General features: G+C 44.9%; 2 protein-coding genes across 3 annotated transcripts in view; both read right to left on the minus strand.

The window, feature by feature from the left end:
- SLC1A2 (solute carrier family 1 member 2) overlaps positions 1-10850 on the minus strand; it is an 84033-nt gene extending 73183 nt beyond the window's left edge. Inside the window, exon 1 of the mRNA XM_082760654.1 lies at positions 10493-10850. Coding sequence (XP_082616780.1) covers positions 10493-10509 — 17 coding nt within the window. The 5' untranslated portion in view covers positions 10510-10850. The remainder of the gene's footprint in view (positions 1-10492) is intronic.
- Positions 10851-13824: 2974 nt separating this feature from the next.
- The window catches only part of PAMR1 (peptidase domain containing associated with muscle regeneration 1), a 52649-nt gene continuing 43191 nt past the window's right edge, over positions 13825-23282 (minus strand). For both annotated transcript variants that reach the window (XM_082761996.1, XM_082761995.1), the window contains 5 exons: positions 20917-21129; positions 19223-19289; positions 16794-17026; positions 16086-16381; positions 13825-14869 (listed from right to left, as the gene is read on the minus strand). In XM_082761996.1, the coding sequence (XP_082618122.1) occupies positions 14333-14869; positions 16086-16381; positions 16794-17026; positions 19223-19289; positions 20917-21129 (1346 nt within the window). In that variant the 3' untranslated portion in view covers positions 13825-14332. The remainder of the gene's footprint in view (positions 14870-16085; positions 16382-16793; positions 17027-19222; positions 19290-20916; positions 21130-23282) is intronic.

The following is a 23282-nucleotide window of genomic DNA, read 5'->3' on the forward strand; positions in this document are numbered from 1 at the left end:
GCCAGGGGAGGTTCAGGTTGGAAATTAGGAGACATTTCTTCTCAGAAGGAGTAGTCAGGCGTTGGAGCAGGTTGCCCAGGGAAGTGATGGCATCACCGTCCCTGGGGGTGTTCAAGGAAAGGTTGGACCTGGTGCTTAGGGACGTGGTTTAGTGGGCAAGATTGGTAGTAGGGTGATGGTTGGACAAGATGATCCTGAAGATCTTTTCTAACCGTAATGATTCAGTGATTCTATTCTATGGTTCTGTGTGTGCACCCAGCAGGTCACAGGACGCCACCAGGAACTTGCCCAGCAGGGAGCACTTACCTGAGGAGTCTCAGTAACCGGCTGAGGACAAACCTACACTAGCAGTTTAGTCTGAACCAGGTGTGAGCTTCTGGAGTGAATTTCCTGATGGTGCCCACCTGCTGCACTGTGGCTCGCATCGCAGAACTGCGCTGGGGCAGATGCACTGAATTGGTTTTGGATGCAGTTACACCAGAAAATGCACTCCAGTAGCACACCAACGGCATTCCACACACTAACCACTGTAGCGTGGACTTAACCAGGACCAGCTGTTCCTGTTGGGCTCAACTACTTATTCATGTAGGCATAGCCGATCTCCTGAAAGCTCAGGGACATGGAAGTAGTGTACAGAGTATGATATGGTATGCCAGCAGTATATGGCATCACAGCCACATCCAAAAACTGAGATACGAAGGCACTGCATGGAGACAGCTGTATGCTGTTTATTTGCAGTATACAGAAATGCAGAATAACTATGGTTGGAAAGGAGCTCTGGAGACCCTCCAATACATTCCCATATTCCCAGATAAGTGTTATATATATGCTGGCATTTTTATACATTAAGGAAGCCACAGTCCTAGATGGCTGGTAGTGAATAATCACAAGAGCTGGCCATCATTTTCATACTCTTGAAGACAGAATGTCGACCTTTTTTCCTCGGACTAAGAAGCCTGTTGAGAAACAGGCTTTCAGGCTCTGTGTGGACCTGACCTGGGGCATGAAAGGTAACCATGTCTTCCTCCGTGCTAGCCCAGGACATCCATACTAACTCTCTGCTGCACTCAAGCTAATTAGCCTAGCTAAGAGGCTATCATTAGCCTGGATACAGTACTGGGCTAAAGCAGTTACACCACCTTCAGTTTCAAAACCGTTCCCTGATAGTGTTGCTCCTCCAGGTTGGAAAGATGTACCTGAGGCAACAGTCTAGGAGTCTCTAGGAGGGTGCTGCATGAGACCCACTTGCCCAAAGACCCTCCCATGGGAGCAGGAATGAACAAGTTCACGTGCAGCATGTGCCAGACACCCCCTGCCAACAGTGGGTAGTGCGTCAGAAGCTAAGCCATGCGCGTGACTTGTTTACCTGTGATCTCTGTTGCAGTCCCCGTGAGAGAGCAAATCTCCAAGATCCAAGAGAATTACAGGAGAAATGTGCAATGAGTGGTTGGAAAGGCGAGCACCAGGGGTTCCTGCCTCAGGGGAAACAAAGTCCATGGGCCTGGAAGCCACACAGTACATCTTGAGGAGGCCACAGGTAAATCAGAGGTGCAGTCACTCACAGGTTTGAAGCACAGCTTTGTCAGCAGAGCTAAAAGAGACTAACCTGGTTCACAAAGAAATGTGAACTAGCAGGTGATGTACTTATCGCTCCCCTTAGACCTGCTTACTGGTCTTCCCTGAGGTAGACGTACAAATAGATGTACAGATGTAAGAAGAAAAAGATCGATTCCTAGATGAAGCTCCAGGACCCTGACTTCGGTAACGAAAGCTGCATCCTGCCCACCCAGCAGAGACAAGCAGGTCAGAGCAGGTATCTCCTGTGCTGGTTACCTGCATTACGGCAACCAGCATCAGCAACCAACACCACAAACCCGCAGCTGTGAAAATCAGCACCACAAAATATACTAACAGTTTCTGCGATTGACACATTAAAGGTTCAAAACACCCTGGCAATTTTGGAAGAAAAACAAGTGAACCAGCTGAAACCAGAATCAGATATGCCTTTGTACGCTTCCAGAGAAAAAGAAACCTTTCACTCCAAACTAAACAGAATAGTGTTGAAGCACTGAGACCTGTCAAAACTTCTCCTCAACTGGCTGTCTTCACAGAGAACTTAAGTGAACCTTCAGTGGCTACTGACCAGCACAGAGAAGTACTATGAAAAAGACAAAACAGAAGCCATGAAGGACTAGAAATAAAAGAATGACAACAGAAATGGTTGAAAGTATAGGAATTGGTCCAAATTCTAAAGGTAAAAGAGAAAGTCAAAATGTATGCAAGAGGTGGAATCAAAGCACATCAATATGACAGAAACAGCAGCAAAGTCTGGTAAATAAAAATGTTGCAGAAAGGAGACAATATCTGAAATGGAATGATGACGCGTAAAATCTCACAACTCTATACGTATATAAATTTAAATGCCTAAAGTAATAAACCACTATTTTACTTGTGTGTTGAAAAAAATAGTAAGAAAGGATACAGAGCAGAAAGCAGCCTAGAGAAATTACTGATTTTTGACTTGGTGGTTATATTTTAAAAACATATATATCAAGGAAAAGATCAGTTGCAGTCACACTTAACAGCATATATTTTGAGTTTGCCAGTGAAAGTTTAAAAAAAAAAAAAAAAAGAAAAGAGGACAAACGCTGTTTTGGTCAACCCAAAATGCTTCCTTAATACACAGTGGTGTGTTTTCCTTTGTACTGGAGTCTCCCGTCATTTCGTTTTAGTCTTTCTTTTTTTATTCCATTTTATTCCAATTGAAAAATAGGTGTGAAGTAGGAATTTTGAAATCTCAAACATTTCAAAAGCTGAAACTGAGCATTTATATTTGAAAAGTAAAAATTAAACACTTTTAATTTTTAAATTCCCTTTCCACCTTCTTTTCTGTAAAACACTACAATGAATTTGATTTCTCGGGTATTTCAGTGAACCTGAACTACTGCATTTTTGTGAATTTCACGCTGTTCTCCTAAGGACGCCTGTAATTAGCCTGTAATTAGCAGGAGTGTTTCTTAATGCTTTTATGCTTTGGTTCTTTTTTTGACCTTCCTTTTAAGGGTCCCCAATTTGGAATTGCTTAATACGAGATCAAATATGTTCTATATAAAAATTATAAAATACGATCTTTGAACCTAGTCTGTTATCTTTCCCAAGCACTGAGACATACACTGCAGCTAATTGTCTTAAAGCTTTAAGTACACTGAGAGGCTTTGAAATTAATATAGAAGTAGGATTAAATATATAAAAGCACACTCATTTTTATTGCTCTCATGCCTGTGGAAACAGCATTTTAACTTAAAGGGCTGGAGGCTAAAAGTGTCAGATATTGTACTGACTTGGCAAAAGCGGGGTTTTCATTAGCAGATGGACAATAGCAGAGATGATGGATTTGACAGACCCATCCAGTGTTTTCAAGAACTCATATTCTTAATTGTTCTAAATAGCAGGTATTGCAACACATCGGTCTGGGGGAGAGAATTAAATCTCACGGAAAATGAGAAGGCATTAAATGAGAAGGCACCAAAGATGAAGGCGCACTTGCTAGCGCTGCGCCTTTCGCACCGCCATGTGTGCCAGGAAGGACCCAGCACGTGCCCCATGGGCATGGACCTGCACCTTCCACGAAGCACTGGGGGCTCGCACAGAGGGTGGGTGCTCTTCACAAGATGCCCTCGACTGATAGCCCAGGGCTCCTGCCCACCTTCTGGCAGGGGGTGCAGCCTGCAGACAGGGAAGGGCTCCTGCACAACTTGACCGGCTGCACCCTAAGTGATGCCACCCTACCCAAAGGCAGTCCCAGAGCTTTCTCCAGATTGTTGCATCAGCTGAAAACAACCATTGTCTGAAGACCCACAGGCTTGGCCCTCATGCATACACACCGCAGTAACCTGATCTGAGCAACGTGGTAAATCCTGACAGGTTCACACCTGAACTCATTTGAGACCCCATGGAAAGATGATCAATGCATAGGGCACGGTGGTTTAAAAGCAGTATTTGCACTTTTGAGGGAACAGCATTTGCTCCCACTGCCTATGCACTTACTTTGTCCATGCCTCACCTCTTACAAAAGCGCTCGTTTTGCTGATCAGCTTTATATTCTCACTTCCTCCTGCTCAGTACACCTAAGGAAGTTGTTGAAACTTGAATGCCTGTGCATGCCAGAAGAAGAAACAAAAGTAGTACTAGCTATTTTAAGTCTTCTAAAAATGTCCTTTATTATCTATGTCATGAGGTATAAGCTATAAAATACAGTATTTCACAACTTAAGCCAAGGAACAGATGATTCACGGAGCAAAACTAGCTCTATCAATGTCAAATTGGGCAAGCAGGCACTGAAAAATCTGAGGTCTCCAACGTGATTTAAAATCTCTGATTGTCAGGAACACCGAGGTGGCTATTTCCAGTAATGGCACTTCACAAAATATCAGGCTTTCCAGGTGAACTTCCCCTACCTACTGAAATTAAGCATTCGGTGACTGCTGGTCAGGGTCACTACTGGAAGGAATGGATATCTGTGCAGGTGGAGCAGAGCAGAGGTTTTATGGCAGTAGTTTTTAGCTGAAAAAATCTGACCCTTTGAATATCGTTCATAGATTTAGTTATCACATTCTTGGTTAGGACAGACTGTAGATCAAGGGAAAATGCTAAGATCAAAAAGAAAATTAAATGCAGTAACTTGTTAGTATAGAAATACAGAACTGCTTCTTCAGGTGAATTCTTAGGGTGTTATACACAAACATCTCAGCATATGTTCACGGGAAGGGGGTGTGTATGTATTTATTCATCTCATGAAACGCTACAGTAAGCCAAGACTGTTGAAAACTTTATCCATTTTTTTCAGGAACTGCTATCTATACAGCTTTTTATATCTAATCCAATTCCCTAATCTGTTTTTTTTTTTTTCAAAAAGTTTAGAATGAATAAGCACTATAGGCTTCTTAAGAAGCATTTTAGTATTTGCACCTTTACATAAGTGTCTGGGTTCCTACAAAAACTGAGTTAATGTCTAGATGATGACTTTTTTTTGAAAGTATAGCTCAAGGCCAAACTGAAGGTTGGGGTCATGAGAACTATCATGTCATCAGGTTAATTTTAAGGAACGTGTGTTATCTTCTGCGGAGCCTCATTCCCTTTCATTGAAATCGATGAGAGATTTGCAATCGGCAACAGTGAAATGAGGTCAGAGCCACAGCTGATATGTCTAATTAATAGGCTACATCCACTCCATCTGTCCCACAAAATGTCTGAGAGAGTATAGGGTAAAACGTCTCCATCCTGAGTTGGTACTGTTCAAAATCTGCATAAAAATAACAGCGAGAGCACTTGGAGGATTTCATCCTCTGAAGTATCTAAACATTTGTGCCAGCACATTTCAACAAGTTTCCATTTAGAGGAGTTTTGTGGGTAAATTACAGAGTGAAAATTCAGATGACAAGAAATCTGTGGGTGTGCTTGTGTACATATTGTGGCAGATCCTGAAAACCCACTCTATGTAGGAGCCTGAACCCTATCATGAAATGCAAAGCTAGTTTTTCTGACTCACTAAGGTGTGTTTCATTGTCCCCAGGCTAGGTGTATAATATATGTTGGCAATCTCCCTTTTGGGCTTTGTCTTGACGATGCAGCAAATGGCTTCAGGGCTTCTACTCCAACATCCAAAACCACTACAGCCACATGACTAAAACACTAATCCAGCATAATAAATTCATTCTTAAGGATCAAATTTGTTCAAAAACTGTTGACAGGTTAACTCGCATCCACAGGGCTTGATGCTGGGTAAGGTACTTACTATTTATGCCTCCCATGTTAGCTTTATCTTGAATTGACTAACAATCATCTTTCCACAGCTAGTGAAAAACCTTTGTAAGTTCCATGCGATGTACTGTGGCTAATTTTAGAGAACTCAAATCGTATGCCCCTCCCTGATCGGGACCGAATTCGTGTTGCTCTGTGAGCAGGTAGCGCAGGCAGACTCTGTTTCTGCCTGCGGAACCGTAACTTCAGAGGCAGTGAAACCCGGGATGCAGAGAGAGCATCTGTAGAAGGATGTAGGAGTAGTCAGGCTGGGAGAGGAAGAAAAGCCCACAGCTGGGCTGCTGCTTGGCCTGTTAACTGAGGTAACGATAACAGCAAAGACAGGGATCTCTGCAGCTGACATGCAGCATCTCTGCTCCTCCAGACAGACCGGGAGCCCTGCCTCCACGCCAATCCATGTAACGTAAACACCACTTGTATTAATTGTACATACAATTGTGAAGCACTTGCGACTATCGCACTAATCAAACCACGATGCTAAGCAATTACCCAGAGATTTCTGTGTTTCCAAACATCCTGATATTTCAGCGTACCGCTCCACTTCACCGGATTTGTTTAGTAGCAGGGCGCATACACACACTTGCCAGGTACCTGTGCCCTGCATACGCATAAAGGTAACATCTCTGCCATCTATGCCAACCTGCTCTGGGACTGTTCCGGGCACTGAGACTACCGGCAGTGGTAGAGCCCACATCTGTGTCATTGCCCTCTCCAAAAGGTGGCAGAAGCATCCCGGCGGGCCCATCCCAGGCTGGCTGGGAGCTGGGGGCGAGCTACCTGCGCGCAGAGGGCTGAGCTCCAGCACTCAGACACCTGCTCTGCCTCTCCTCAACTTCTGCTCTAGACGCAGTGACAGTGTCTCCTAGTGGCTGCATTCTTAAAGGAACTGATCCAGACCCAAACTTCACACCTGGAACTCCCACGCTCCGAAAGCACGCAAAATACAAACATGTCGCAGGGTTTTTAGAGCATTAAAAGAGCAACACTCAAGGAGGCGAAAACAAAGTAATTTGAATGTTCCAGGTTTAATATCCCAGTTACAAAGTTACATGCTGATTTAAGATTTAAAACCTCTCTCTAGATACACAAGTGTAATTTCAAAACCTGTAGCAAAGCATTGCATTATTTCCCTTCTGAAACAGTAACGCTGCAGAGAGCAAGTAGAGCCACAAGGAACCCAGGTGAAGCAAGGCATTCAGGCCTTTGCTCAAAGGTCTGGAGACAAGCATGGGAACCAGCTGGGTCAGAGGCAATCTCATCTAACCTTTAGGTCCTCTCAGACCCTGTAAAAGCAAAGGAAAGGCTTAAATCCTCTATCATCCTAAAGCAGAAAGTCAGTCCCCATACATTCAACCTAGCGCATACTGAGGCTATGCCAGACACCACAGGCTGAGCGTGAACTGACATCGCTGGATCTCTGAAACATGCTAAGCACTCACAAAAGGTGATCCTGGCACAGGCTAAAAGGCCACATCTGTGAGCATCCTCTCTGCAGTCACAGCCAGCAGAAGAGGTTTAGATGGAGAGCACAAAAACCAGCAACCCCGAGCAGTACATCAAGAACTGCTTCCAGCTCTTCCTCCCCAAACTCGCTATTTTCAGCTTCCAGCACCAGCTAAGCACCAAAAATCCACCTTGGTAATGAGATCGGTATCGGAGGATGTTGTGGAAAGAAGACTTAACAGTCAAGATAGCAGCCAGAGTATTCTTTGGCCTGCGGAAGCCCCAGTAGCTGAAACTGTAGCACGGTGGACACAGGGACTGCCTGGGTCTGATTCTGCCATGCTGCACAAGGGACATTTCCTTTTTTTGTTTTAAACTGATTGAAGTTTTCTGCTGTCTACATTTTCCTTTCTTGGAACAGAAAGTTTTGGGCAGCAAATTTCTGTACATGGATAACTTTACCCAACTTAAACATTGGAAGAAAAAAAAAAAAAAAAAAAAAAAAAAAAAAAAAGACTAAAGGTGCAGACAAAGGAAGCTTTCCTAGCAAATCCTGGCTCTAAGACTATTTTTTAACAACATAATAGAGATTTGTCTTCCTCTGTGTATACATAGGGGCCATATTTTTTGCCAAATACCTTATCATGCTCCTGACACCACCAGTTTGGAGTTTTTATGTAAACTTCCCTGTTAGAGGAGAAACTGCATGCTGTGAAAATGACCACGGTTGGTCATTTGCACATATCATTACAAAATAATGAGTTTGTACGCTATAAACCTCAACGAAGGTGTCTATTTGAACATCGCAAGAGCCACCAGACCTTACACTGGAGTGCAGGCAGCCTGTCCCCACCTCCAGCTGGTGTTTCTCCATGTACCTGCGTGTCCCTGAGACACTGCTCTGCTGGCAGCAATGGGCACTTTCTGCTGCCCGTCTTTCTTCCACTGTGCTGGTGCCAACAAAAGCCTTTCTTGAACAAGGTCTGCCTGGTCCTGAATTCGTTTTTCTTGCTGATCCTTACAGGGCTTGAGTTTGCTGACCTTTATGCCAGCGTGCAAAGCTGATCTCTCTCCTCAGCTTCTTACCTGAGGGGAGGGAAAGGCGGCAGGTCAGTTTTGGAAGAGGTTCTCAGTGGCAAAAAGGGACCAGCAAGTGAAACACTTTCCACTCAGCTTGCTTTCCACACCTACCTCAGCTATCACTGAGCATCAGCAGAAACGCACCAAATAAGCAGTTTTAGCTTGTCTCTGTCTAGGTGAGTTTCCTAAAAAGTTTGAAAACAAAGCCTAACCTTTCTACTTCTTTCCTCACGCTGACAATTTAGCTCCATCCAATACAGAAAGCAAAACCAAACCTCTAGCGAAGCCCTTCTTTTTGTGGCATTCATCCTTTTCAGCCCACCTGCTCAGGTAGCTTCCTTGAAAAGCGCCTCTCTTTCTGCACACATTTAAAGCCCCTGAAGTTGACAAATCCCTGTGCTGCAGCCACCTCTCATCACATCTCTTCCTATTAAAGCCTTGCACAGCAGATCCCCCCTTGCCCCAGCAGCCTGAAACAAGCAGACACCTCTGCACCTCCCTGTTCGGGCAGGGGAATGCTTTATGTGCAAGCAATATTTCTAAACACTTGCAGCAGAAGCCTCAAGTCAGCACTAACTGAGAGTTATGACCCTCACGGTGCAAAGCCAAATGCTCTGTTAGGGTAGGAAGTAATGGACATCATCCTGGCTAACTGCTGTGGCCCCTGGTCCAGCCCCTCTGCACCTGGATCACCTCCATATGGAAGGAAAGGAAGCCCTCTGTGCCTGAGCAATGCTCTACTATTATTTTTTTATGGTTGGACCAGATGATCTTGGAGGTCTTTTCCAACCTTAATGACTCTAAGCAAGCAGAGCACTATGAGAAGAGGAGAAGTCGGGGTGGTCCGAGGGAACAGAAGGGACAGAGGACACGGAGCTGCAGCCATACGGCCGCAGGTGGTTTCCTCCATCTCCGAGCCTCTGCCCTGTGGCTCCAAGCATTCGTTGACAGCATCTAGCTGGGTGACTGCATTGTTATGGGAATGCTACAGGGCAGATTGAACTGCTGAGCAGCTACCAGTAGTAGAGGAATACACAAATCCGGAGGAGAAATTCCTAGCGAGGGCAAGACAAACGGCGAGCTAGTGACTCTGTGAGGTAGAAGAGCCCCACGGACCTGCCCTCTGCCAGCCCTGGGGACTGTCCCTGTCCTAAAGCAACCAAAGCGAACTCTTCCTAACCTTCCCCTCGGCCCAAGCCAACTGTCCTCGGGCCACTGTGCAGAGAGCAAGTTCCTTTTGCCATCCCAGCGATGGGACACCTGTGTGCACACCCCCCGGCCATGTGCTAGGTTATTTAAAGCAGCTCAGCAAGCCTCCCAGCCCCAGACACAGCGGCAGTATCAACACAGCTTCCTTTTGCACTCTGTCCTCAGAGAGTCCCATCCAGAGCAGATCACGCTGATCCAACCTGACAACAGCCAGGGATAAAGGGGAGGCTCACACCACACGCAGCCTAATGCCAGCTACTATTAGAAGAGGGCAAGCAGAGATCAAGGAAACCTTTTCTTTCCTCGCACACTGCCAGCCAGTCTGCAGAGCAGCAAGCCCCCAGCCCCACGGGAGCTGAGCCTCAATGCTGAGGGGCAGGGGACAGGTCTCTGCCAGGGGGACAGGGCAGGGGACAGGGGGACGAGGCCGTGGCGGGACTGGGACAGGGCTGGCTTGCCTCAAAGCCTCTTGTGTAACCCTTCGCCCTTCCCGGCACTTCCCTCGCTAGCGCTGCGTTTGGCACAAACCTGCAAAATTGCAAAACTCCTCGAGAAGTTGGATTTGCGTGTTGCCTTTTGCAGAGGCGGGCGGGCGGGGGGGTGAAAGGGGGGGGGAAGCCAGCTCCCCATTTCTTTTAGCAGCACAGGTTATTGCTATTGCTGGTATTATTTTAGGAGGCGGCTCCCCTCTCCCATTCAGGCAGCTCGCTCTCCCCGGCAGGTGCTCCGAGCCTGCCGTGCCCCCCAGGGGTTAAACAAAGGAGCGGCGGGGAGGGAACCCGAACCCCTCCCGGCGGCTAACAGCGCAAACCCTTCCCTTTTCCCCCCAGATCTCCCTCTGCGGGCCAGGCCGAGGCACGAAGCCGGCACCGGGGCACGGCTGGGGGGACCCCCCTCGCCCCCCACCTCCCCCCCAGAGCAGCCCCGGGGTCCCCCTCACCCGTCCGCCGATGCCATGGTGCCGGCAGCCCCCGGCTCCTGGGGGCCCCGCGGGACGGCTGCGGGCAGCGGGGCGCTGCGCTCCCTGCGGGCGGCCCTCGGCAGCCTCCGGGACGGGGCGAGCGGCTCCTGGTAATCCTCGGGGATCCGCCAGCGACCGGCAGCCCCCGCCCCGCCGCCGCCGCCCGCCCAGGGGGGGCTCCGCGCCCCGGCTCCGTGCCCCGGGGGCCGCCCAGCAGAGGGGCTGCGGGCACCTGGCGGGGGCCGGGCGGGGTCCTCCGGCTGCGGGTGCGAGTGGGAGAGAGCCGGGGGGGGGGCACTTCACAGCGGCATGGTGCCGGGCTGCGGCGGGATTGCAAGGCTTTAGCCCCCGCGCCGTGGATTTGCAGCCTATCCCGCTCTATTTTAGGCTCGGGCTGACATCACCGCCGCCGTGCCTCCCGCAAATCCCCCCCCACGCCCCCCCCAAGCTCGCCTTTAAAGCGGGAGGGAGAGGCGAGGGGAAGGGGGCGGCGAGCCCCCCGCAGGGGGAGGACCGCCCGCTGCCGCCGCCCGCTACCTGCCCCGCTCCCCTCCGCCGTGGGGGGGGGACACCAAGGAGCCGCCCCCAGCCCCTCACGCCCCACTCCCCACTCCCCCCGGCCCCATTCCCGGCCCCATTCCCGGCCCCGGGTCCCGGCGGCGGTGCGGTGCTGCCCCCTGACGGGAAGGCGGCGGCGGCGCGGCCCCACCTGCACGGCCCCGACCCGCAGCCCCCCGCCCTACCTGAGGGTGAGGGACCCCGGGGAGGGGAGGCCGGGACCCCCGGGCTGCCGGGTGCCGTCTGTCCCCGGGGAGAGGTCGGGGTCCTCCAGCCGGGCGGAGATGGGGATGCTCCGCGTCGCTTCGCGGCTCGCAGACGGGTCCCGGAGCTCCCCAGGAGCAGCGATTGCAGCCGGGGGGCTGGGTCTTGCCAGCCTGCACCCCCGGTTCTCCCTCCTTGGAGGGAGGTGTTAACCCCTGCCCTGCTCGGGCCGGGGGGGCAGGCTGAGCCGGGAGCATGTTTGTAACCCCCGGGGGCAGCTCAGGTACTGGGTGCCCCGCTGTGACCGCCTGCCCCATGTGCCCGTGTGTATCTGTACATGTACACGGCCATGTATCTGTCACATAATGCAGGAACAACGCACGGTGGCTGCGTTTGGAGATCAGCCAGAACTGGATCTAGGATTCAGCCCGGTGGTGGTCCAGAAGCAGACCCCGATGTTGCAGCTGAGTCCTCCTTCCATAAAGGACCGAGCTGAAATCTTAATGCTGGTGTCCAGCGAAGCCTGACCATGTCCTTGCTTCCCCCTAAATAGCATCTCCATCCTGTGAAAGGGAGGGGGCTGAATTCTGCGGTGCGTGCACAGCTGTAGCACCCTCCTCCCACGACGAGCCTTAACACCCGGTGATTTTCATCCCATCAGTTCCTTCAAGTTTCTCTCCAATAATACACTTTTCTGTGATACACAGCCAGGGAACAGCTATATTGTTGCTGCCCAAGCCCAGCAGATTTCAGCTTTACGTTGCCAGATCTGTAGGGACTGAAATGACATGGGGATGGGATTCATCACTGAGGAGGAGCTGGAGGATCAGTAAATACTCAGTATGGATGAGCTGCGGTAAGAGGAGAGGAGTGAGGGCTGAGGCTGGAATTAACTCAGACTTTGCAGTTCAGTGCGGAGCACCTAGCTCTCCTTTGGACAAATCCTACAGGGAAAAACCCCTGTGGCCTACCTTCTCAGTTGCAGCAGTGGAGAACAATACGATATAGAGCAGGGCAGCTACAGTGCCACAGCGGAGAAAAGATCCAGCTCATGGCCCTTTATGATTTCTGTTTTAGAAGAGAATTTCTCTTACTGTTAGGGTGTGAGAATTTTATTTAACTTAACCACGGAAGAGCTCACACTGGGCAAGCCATGCTCCAATAAACAATTATATTTCTTTCTCATTCCTTCATTTCATTCACCGTTGATAGTGTTAGGAAGAAACACGTGTCAACCTTCTGTGAGTTTACTCTCCTCCAAAACTGCCACCTAATATCCTCTAAACACTTCTTTTAGAGGACAAGTACCATACATTCACTGAAACGTGTTCCTCCCAGCAGAGGAACGGATCTCATTTTTCACATTTAATTCAGAATTTTTGTTGTCATGCAGTTTGTCAGCCAAGCATAATCTCCTGGCAGGAGGAGATAGACAAGCAACATCAAGAAAAGTAACTCACTTTGGTTGTAGCCCTTAAACTTTCTGATTCAATTAACAAATAAACTGATCCTATCACCAGTAAAAATAAGAGAATTTCAAAAGTGTTAAGTACTTTTGACCAGGAAAGCAAACAGAAATTACACAGAGTGGTCCCCAATACAAGTTGCCCTTTTAGCAGTAATTTTCAGATTCAAAAGTAGGTGGAAAAACTTCTGAGCACTAAGAAACACTAAACGAGATTTCATGGCGTCAGAGAAATGAGAGTTGAAAACAGACTTGATAGCTTATAGCAGCAAGCTTATAACATGCAAGTCCTTCCTGGTGAGAGTAACAAATCCTTTCATCACATCTTCACATCCAACTGTTGCTCTGACTTGGTTTGGACTCTGTAATAATCTGGAAGTCCTGCAAATTCCAGGGTGTCATAGATGACAGATCTGTGACAGGAGACATTCCTCTGTCCACTCTCACAAACTTTTTCTAGGGATCATCTTCAGTCTTCATCCACAGCTGAATAGAGGAAAATGATTTAGGCAGAGAGCAGTAATTAAGGACCATGAGGACACCAAAGTCTCTCCCCTGGCAATATGCCCAACGGGAGAATCTTATACTCGGATGTCAAAAAGTCCAGTTAAGAAAAGCCTCTACTAAGCATGAGAGCTGGACTTTATTCTTTACCCTGGTGGACTACAGGGGAGTTATTTTGCCACAAAAGTGTGTGAACTGACAGAAACCAGAACTTGTCCCAAGGTTTTCAGAGGTCTTTGAAATAATCCACATGGAAAAATGCTTTGAAAAGTGTGTTTTGGGTTTTCATCTGTTCAGAATACAAGGTGGGAGTTAACCCTCCAGGTACATTTCACTGCAATGGCTCATATACAATACCATCACTGGATGTATTAAGGGAAAAAAAAAAAAAAAAAAAAAGGATTCTTGTTATTTATGCAGTAGTTGAATTTTGTGCTAATTTTGCCTTTCGGTGTGCCTGAAGAGTCCCAGAGTCCCAAGTGAGTCACATGCAAACAGACAAGGGCAGCAGGGAGTCCCTAGAGTGTGACACAGATAAAGCAACAAGGAATCTAAATAATGTCAGACATGGGTATGTAGGTTAAAAAAACAAACCATGGTTTATTTAAATGTGTAAAGTACTTGGGAGGGAAAAAGATTACATTGTACTATGGCAATAGAGACAGCACATACCGTAACAAGCTCATCCATCGTAATGAATTCAGGCTACTCTTTCCAGCCTCTTATTCCTGTCAGTCACGCTGACCTTTGGGAGAGGCTCACCGTTGATTTCTCTAAGGGACTCCATGCTACAGATTAATTTCAGTCAGAATTTGCTGTCCCGTTTCTGTATGTCAGACTCAGGAGCAGGGCATCGTCCTCCCACCAGGGGAGACAGGTGAAATATGGCAAAACTTCCCATGCACAAAGACACTCTGCCAGGAATTAAGAGTAGCCTGATGGAACATCTGATCCTAGGACAAATTACCAGGGTGTCTGCCTTAACCTTATCCCAGACGTGGCTCATCATTGGGATGAGAAGCCTAAAGCAGAGGAGACTGTGACAGATATTATGGTAATTATAAAATGCCGTTTCCAGACACAGCTTTTTATTTCAGGTTCTTCTCAATCCAGTCTTTAAAGGGAAAAGCTTTGGTGTAGCCACTGTAGAGTTCTAGGCTGCAAGTTTTATCATAACCCCAGCTCACCAATCCCATCAGGTGCCACCTTAGCTCAGGAGATGCTTTTCCTGGTAAAGTTATGGCTGCAATCCCACCAGTCTCAGCAGGGCAGATATTCGAAAAGGCCGTGTGGTCCTGTTTGGCGCAGAACATGCTGTCAGTGATGCTGACCTGTATCCCGTTGTCCTCATACTGTTGCTCACACAACAGTGAGTCCACCATCCGAACAGCTCCCATGCGGATCGTGTCGTTCTTGTATCCGGGATCTTTAATGTCAGCCAACACCTTCCAGCCAGTAACCATTATTTTTAAATCCTCTGTGGGTGAAGTCAAGTCATGAGAAGATGCCAAGCAAATGGGTTGAACACGACTGCTGATTCTGGCTTTGTCCAAGAGTTTTATGATAGCTATGTCAGAGTCGAGTAATATGGGGTCATAATTGGGATGCACTATGATGGCAGAAATCTGGGGAGGAAACAGAACGAGAACAATTGTAGCGTTAACAGCCATGGAAAATCAGCAGCATTATTTCCATATTAGTACTTTTTAGTTTATTTAGCATTACTTAACTCAACCTCTGCTCCCAAAGGGTTCTTTCACCTTAGAGCTCACTCAAATGAGAAATAAGCAAAGAGACCAAGCATCTTCTAAGAACTTTTTTTTTTTTTTTTGGGTGGGGGGTCGTTTCAGGACAGTTTTTATTGTACAAAGCTCCTTCTAATGAAATATAGTCAAGGACATTTCCAAAAAAATAGGGAGTTAATGTGCAGTTCAAGTTTTTCCACTGTTTACTGAAAAGAATTCACCTATGATGTCATCTTCTGTCTGTATAATTTGAATTTGAGGGCCTTTTGAAATTAAATATTATATTCTCATTGAAATTCAGCCATCATACCCCCCCCCAAAAAAAAAAAAATATATATATATATATATATATATTAGCAATACATAACATAACATGGGAGCTAAAAAATTGTCAAAAAATAATGTATCTAGGTAGGTCTGAGAAAGTTGGAATTAGAGAAAGGAATCAAAAATAAAGGGGAGAGAGGAAACAAATTAATTATTAACTATTGGATCAAATCCTTTAATTGATTCACATATCTCCCCACTTCAGAAAAAAATTCACAGCCAAAATTACTGTATTTCTCCTCATTTTGATTTCTATGCTCCTGGTTTTACTTGAAAAAACAAGCTATTCTGAGCCTGAGTTGCTGTTTTTGGAGCTGGAATCAGATACAAACTTCTTTTGAGTTTAGAGCTGGACAGCTTTGGGGCTGAGATGTGAAATGCGTTCACGGTGTCAAACCAGGATCTAGAGCACAAGCGTTTCCTTCATAAATTATGCTAATCGCTTTTGACAGTAGCTGGCACCTCTTCTTTTTTTCTGGCAATATCACTCAAGATGTCATGGCCCGTGGAACCTGAGCTATTTTCTCAGTGATTGGTGTTAGGGGAGAAACACGCTGGTTGGACAGTGTCAGGGGAATTAAAGCACTACAGCACGTGCCCTCCTTATGCCATGATCATTCTGTCAGTTGAATCTCTAGAGATGTATTTCAAGGAATAGCGTGTAAAACAATACATTGCCCAAAGGATAATCTTTTTCTCCCCATACGAGACGGATGTGATCAGCATCTGTCAGTGCTCATCATTTTCAGCTCCCAGCAGACTTACTCACCCGCAGGTTCTGGATGGTCTTTTCATCCCTGTCATCGTCTCTGTAGAACTTCCCCAGAACCACCTTGAGCTCTGCTGACTTGAGGACGATGGTCTTGCCCAGGTCAGTGACGCAGTGAGCTGCCACCACCACGGTGCGCTCGTTCACCAGGGCCCCGCTGCAGATGAGGATCCAGGACCCTTTTCGGAGGCTGTTCTCCTTCACCCCGTTGGCTGTCCGATAGATTGCTGCTTGCCAGGGCCACCTGGTAGAGGTCACTGTCTTCTGAAGAGTGATGTTTTCTGCCTTTCCACAGACTGGGGAAACATGGACAAAGAAGGAGGTAACACCTTTTCCCAATCAAAGAAACCAAACTACAATGGTTTTTGCAATAAAAATACATTTTTGCAATAAAAATACAGGAAAACATGAGGTGATAGTAGGAACAAATTTTCAAATCATGACAGAACCTCATTCCCTTTGCTCAATGAAAGGGTAGAAAAACCGATGGCAAATTACCATGCTGAAAGCTTGATCCCTTTACCATCACCTACATCACCTACTGATGGTAAAAAGAGCCATATATCCTCCAACCTTTATTGCTCCTATCTCCCAGCTGGAAGCATAGGCAGCCTACACTGCTGGGACTCCCTAATTATCTAAGACAAATACACAGCCTGTGCCCCCATCCGCCAAGAGACGTGTGCTTTTCTTCCCTCTGAGACTCACTTGGAATACAAATGGGGGCCCTCCCACTCCATTTTCCTGTCTTCAGACAAGTCCTCCTGCTGCTACCCAGGCGGCGGTAGAAAGGAGAAATGCATTCGTACTGAAGCTGAGTGTGCAGATGCTGGTACCCGGGGGGCAGGTCTCCAAATGGCAGTGCTGGCTTCTTGGTTGGGTAGATTTCAAGCTTTTGCTTGCTGAATGCAGATGAGTAAAGCTGATGCAAAGGTGTTTCCCTGTTTCAATGCACAAACACAAGGTCATGATAACAAGACAATAAAAGAGATCATTTCCATAGCTTTATCACCAGCTGTCTTAAGTAACATTTTAAAATATAAGCAGGTAGTTTGCTTGTGAAAACAGAAGACAAATATCCTTCCAACATAGTTTAGCAATATTGCCATTTACATCCCAGATATTTTATTTATATATATACATATATATATATTCACATATTTTTAAATTATTTGTATCTCTTTTTTTTTTTTTTAATTATTTTTATTTTACAGTTTCTGGATTATATTTAGTTGTCTTTGAGTGTGGAACAGGTTTCACCCTTCACAAAAGGACCGAGATATTGTGTTTTTAAATAGAGAAATTACACTAGAAGTTGGTGCTGCCATAATTAATTCTCACTAGAGAGGAGTTAGGCACTTCTTTTCTCTAGTGAATGTTTTAATAGGCAGTATTAGGAATCGATTCAGATTAAATCATGTTGATAAAGTTGCTTGATTTAGCAATTAACAGATAATTACCTCACCACAGAGATTTCATAATTGCAATAATCACTAAGCTTCCATTTGGAAATTGTACTGATTAGCTGAAACATGGCACATAATTAAAAAAAAATAAATATATGCACCAGCCTGGATATGGACCATAAGCTTGACTACAGTTATACTTAAATCTTCATCACTTAAAATATATTTCTTGTTCTAATGGTTAAAAGCATATATCTACACAAAACAAAACAAAACAAAACAAAACAAAACAAAACAACAACAACAACAAACTATTTAAATCTGAAAAAAAAAAAAACAGCAGGAAAATAATTTCCCTTGCTATTTTTGGAACTGCCTGTATCCAGAAAAGCCATAAGAATGCTTTTTCACATAGTAATTCCATTTTCGGTCAGAGAGAAACAAAGACTACCTTCACCATATAGAATTTGTGAGGAGATACATGACACCACTCAGGGAAAATAAACTTACTAAGAAGAAGAGCAATAAGAAGTTTCTTGGGTTTTGGAAGAAGGATGAGAATTGCTCTGGTCATGCTCAAACTGCCTGGGTCCCATTCCCTACTCATGTGTGACCACGCAATGCTACAAAATCCACATTTGTCCTCTTTATTTATCTGTGCTACTTCATGGGATCATGCTTAAAGGGACAAAAACAGTGCACAGACATGAGATGCCATCATGATGCTATGCAGGTGGGGGCATGCATGCACTCTCATACAGCTGGTGTTAATATCTGAAACATTTAGCATAAAAAGACCTGCGTTCAAAAGTGAAGCAACAAATCTTGATGGCTATGAAAGCCTCCTGATGGCTTCCCAGGGCCACCTCAACACTCATACACTACAGACAGCTGGGGAGTGGGAGAAGTGTGGGGGGTACATGTTGCCTTGTTCCTAAAGGCTTCTCTAGGCATCTGCTACTGGCCATTGCCAGAGACAAGATATGGCTAGAGCTGGACCTTTATTCTGCCCTCAAATGGCTGTTTTTAAGACCAAAGATGAGGACAGTTCTTGCGCTGCATCTAAAAATAAATGAATCCTCTACTGAAAGAAAACGCTGAAATGAGAAATGACTACTTGGACAGAAATTAAAGTGAACATTTCAGCATAACCAGATTCCGATTGTGTTCATTTCAAGAAATCAGCAAAAGGGCAAGCTCACACAAGGTCTAATCATTCATTCACTTCATCCCCTCCTATTCTCCTTCACCTTTTCCCTGTGTCCATCCCAAACCCAACTTTATATCAACTGTGCTATAATGTGAAACCTAATGGGTAGTGAAACCTCATGGAAGCAGACTACATTGCCCTTTCCCTTCTTGTGCTCTCCTCACTCATTTCTTCACAAAGGTAACACATTTTCATATTTTAAGATACATCCCCAGCTCCAGGGAACTGTTCTTCAGACTGTTCTTGTAGTCTGTTACAAGCTTGCAAGCCTAATTCTGGCACTGTCCAGTGGTTTGCACACCTCTAACCATGCATTTCTTCCTGGCAGCGTCCTGCAGCTTGCACACCTGTGCTTAACCAGACCTCCCCTCCCAGCAGCTCTCAGTGCTCGGTTATCAGTGGAGTACACATGAAGCGTTTCCTAGGAAAAGCTGCTCAGTCAGGGCATGGTCATGGGATGGAAAGGAGAGGAAAAGCAATCACAATTTCTTAAAACTGTACTTGAGGTATTGCATTCTCACCTTGACTGAACCTGCATTGGAAGCACTTTCTGTCTCACCAGGTCAGAGATCTTTGGCTCTCTGCAGGCTAGAAAAAATATAATGTTGCACAGTACTTTTCCACATTCACAGCTAAAATGTTATGATTCATACCCATTTCCACCCTTTCCTCTCACTAGCAATAGGGGGCTGGATTAAGAAAAGGGGCAGTAAATTATGTGCATTGTAATAAAGGTAGGCCCTACAAGGTAAAGCTTTAGGAAAATAGTTCCCCACAGGTCTCCATATCTATCCATTTACCACAATGGAAGCAACTCAGCATCATCTGCACTGGACACTTTCAGCTGTTGAAGAAGATTTGTCTATTAGAGTATCTGAATGTCAGATTTACACCACCACAGCTGGCAGTTATGAATCTGAGCAAACTTTAGCAATAATAGAACCATACAAAAAAAAACCATTTAATTTCCACCTATGTAGCCACACAGATCTAATGCCAGTGAGTCAGCACACTGAGAAAGGCTGCAAGATATTACAGGCTTCTGAGAGCCTGTTTGCTTGGGCACCCTTTGGGAGGAGCTGGGGGCTCTAAAGGAAACGAACACCACGGAGTTACCTGAATGTGCACAAAATAGCAGAAGGACAATTGAGGATTTCTAATTTTGCATGTTCTGTTTATTTACTTTAAAAGCAGGATAAAATATTCAGCTTTATCACTTCAAATAACTCTGCAAGGATCTCCTTCCTGCTGCGCACAGTGGAAGAAAAGGAATCTTGCAGGATGTATTTCATCTGTATGCCTGAGCACTCATGTTCAGTGGGATTTAACAATATCTAGCTCTTTGTGATTACTGTATATGTTAACCTTTATGTCATTGTCAAAGTTAACTTCAATAAAGAAGCCTTCCACAAATGGAGATGATTATACGCTTCAGGGAGAGAGTATTTCCATCTAAAATAACAGAATAAAGCAAATTCCTCAGGGGACAGATATATTTCCTTATATTATCATTACTTCAGTTAACAAAAAAAAAAAAAAAATCCATTAAAATATATTTCAAAAAATTGCTTTGGGAAAATGAATTTGGCAGTTCCCCAGCCCAAATTCCTTCATCCATTCAGGGCTCATGCTTACAGTAGCCCCAGGTCAACAGCATAAGTCCCTTTCTAGCAAAGTATTTAAAGATGTGTTTCAATGGTTTGGTGAACACAGATAATTTAAGCATGTCCTCAAGTGGTTTTCTGAACCGAATGTCCAAGGCTGCAATCTACAGGCTTGGCCTTATAAACCTTTATGCTCAGGACTGGTCCCACCAACTGAACAGCATTGTGAGAGGAGAGCTGGGTCCTGTCACAACAATTCTGATGACACAGTTATTTCCTTCTATTTCAATTCCCTGCTGATCTTCTTTGCTTTTAACCTTATACAGATTTCATCCTAGAAAGAGGGTAATAAGGGTTATGGGGAGCATTACTCACCATCTTTAAAGATGAAAGCATCTGCTGGAATCACTGGCAGCTTCTCTGGCTGAGTTTAGCAGCCAGTAAGAGCTGGCAAACTACCAATCTCAGTATCAGGTGTCAGTCAGAGTTTATTCTTAGGAAAAATGTTTCTTTGGCCAATGCAAAATATAAAAAGCAAACTCCAGTAAAAACATAGCAGCTTGTAAGAGTTGTTGTAAAAAAAATAAATAAATAAAAAATTTGTAAACTACCTTTTATGCAGATTGGCTGTTTCCCTGACCATTCTCCATTGTCTTGGCAGGTCCTCTTTTCATTCCCACTAAGAACATATGAGTTGTTACAAAAGAAAGCAATGACTGTGCCAATTTTTGCATAGCGTCCATTCAAGAGCTCAGCATCTTCCATTACTCTTCTGTAGCCATTGAGTGGGCCACCAGGATCTGAGCAGTTTTTTTCATCTAGAACTAATGATAGGGGGAAAAATAGTAACCATTTTATCAAGTTCACAGCATTATTTTCACCCATCACACTGCTTGACATTTCATTCAGATTTTACAACGCATTCTGCACTTCATTAAGGATGCCCCAAGACCCGTTTGGGATCCCAGTCTTAGAAAAGATCATATATTAAAGAAGAAATGTTAATACAGATGTCTATTTATAATACATTTGTCTTTGTTGAAAGTGTAAAACTCTCAAATCATTAAAAAGTCCTTAAAACTTGGCTGCCAATCCTGAAAAAGAACCTTGACTTTACATGATGTTAATGTCCCATTAACATTAACGGGGCTACTTCAGGAGCAAAAAAAGGATGCACTTAAACTATTTGCAGAAAACAGGCTCTTGGCATCCTTTTCCCTTTATATACTTCCAATACTTTACTGGACTTGAATAATAAACTAGACTACTTAATTTTGCTTTTATGTTTGGTTGCAGTTTGGTCTCTTAGCACTGACAGAGAGATCTCAATAATCCAGGGAAATACAGGAATTTAAATAGAACATATATAAATATATTTACTGATACTAAAAGTTTAATGTGGAAATTCATAAGCACACTGCCTATAAAACCTCTTTTACTTTCTCCTTCCCAATATTTTCCTCTCCTTTTTTTTTTTTTTTTTTGCTGTTGTTCTTTTTTCTTTCAATAAGCTTAAATTTTTGGCCTAAATCTAGATGAAAATATTCCCTATCTGATGCTAATGAATGCTATTCCCTGTAATCTTGACCCCTCCGCTCTTTATAATTAGCAGCTGGAAAAGGTTGCTTTTTTTGGATTTCATCTCAGTTTTCTTGTCAGGCTGATGGTAATATGCAATTCTATTTAACTCTTCCTCTATCTCATTGCATGACATCCAGTGAAGGTCTCATTTAGACAGTGTTGGTGCTGCTCTGCACAGAGCGTCCTGAGAAGACTGTGGTCTTTTGATTGACCAGAAATGACCCCTTCACGGCATTGCTTCAGACTCTGCTGAGCCTCACTTCACAAAAGCACCAACACAAACCAAAATGCTTAAAATCCCTGTGAAAGGAGCACAGTAAAAGTGCATAGGCATGGGCCTGACCAGACCAACAGAGCCCAGACCAACAAAGATGTAAGCACATAGCTAACCATGGTGGTACAAGGTTCAATAAGGGCATGTGCTCTTAACACTGAGCGTATAATTCAAGTGTAGTGTGCATTTCAGTGCTTTATTTAATGACACTGGATTTTTGTATACGCTGAAGGTTTTGCATGTACTTCAATACTTTTCCACATGAGTCATATTGAATAAACAAGAATGAGAGTTGAACTTCCTCTCAACCAGGAGAAAGGGAGAAGCCGAGCCCTGTCTCCTTTTCTTTTGGCTCTCTCTTTCTGCCCTGTACCTCAGGGGCTGTCTTACTCTCTCACAGATGACTTATAACTTGATACTGATTGAAGACTGCAGGGAATCACCCACAGTATAATGCTTCATTTGCAAGTTGTTTTCTGTGCTGATATCTAGCCTAGAGGCATCATCTGATGAGCAGAGTGCATTTGTTTCCAAATGTACCAAAGCTTGACCAAATAAGTCAACAAAGACCTTCTCTTATTTCATCCTGTGCCTATCAGTAACTCAAATCATAATTCTTTTCTTCTGTAAGTTCTGGGTTATGATTTTTCTGACACATTAAAAACAAAGAGAAAACATCTGGGAAGGAGAGACTCAAATTTCAGCACTGATACTACAGTAACAATCAAGTCTAGAGACAGATGTTTCAACAGATCTTTATCCAGGGACGTCATGCAGCAGGAAATTATCACATTTATTGCAATTGGAGGTGTTCTCTCTAGACAGAAGAATGCCTTTGCTTGCTTTTTCAGATGAACTTATATACAGCTGTTTCACGACACTTCACCTGAAATTTGCATTGCTTGCCACAACCCAGTTGTGAAAGCACTTTTCAAATTGATACAAATTATTCTGGAATATGGAAATAAAATTGTGCAATATGGAACAACTAAAGAAAAATTAGAAGTCTCTTTGGATGGGAAGAAGGGGCTTGGAATATCACAGCTGAATCAAAGTGAATGGTAGATCTACCATAGGCATGCAAACTTGCACAGCAAGAATGGATAGAAGTTTCTCTTTTAA

The sequence above is a fragment of the Aythya marila genome (assembly GCF_965140915.1).
Source record: "Aythya marila genome assembly, chromosome: 5".
Classification (NCBI taxonomy): Eukaryota; Metazoa; Chordata; class Aves; order Anseriformes; family Anatidae; genus Aythya; species Aythya marila.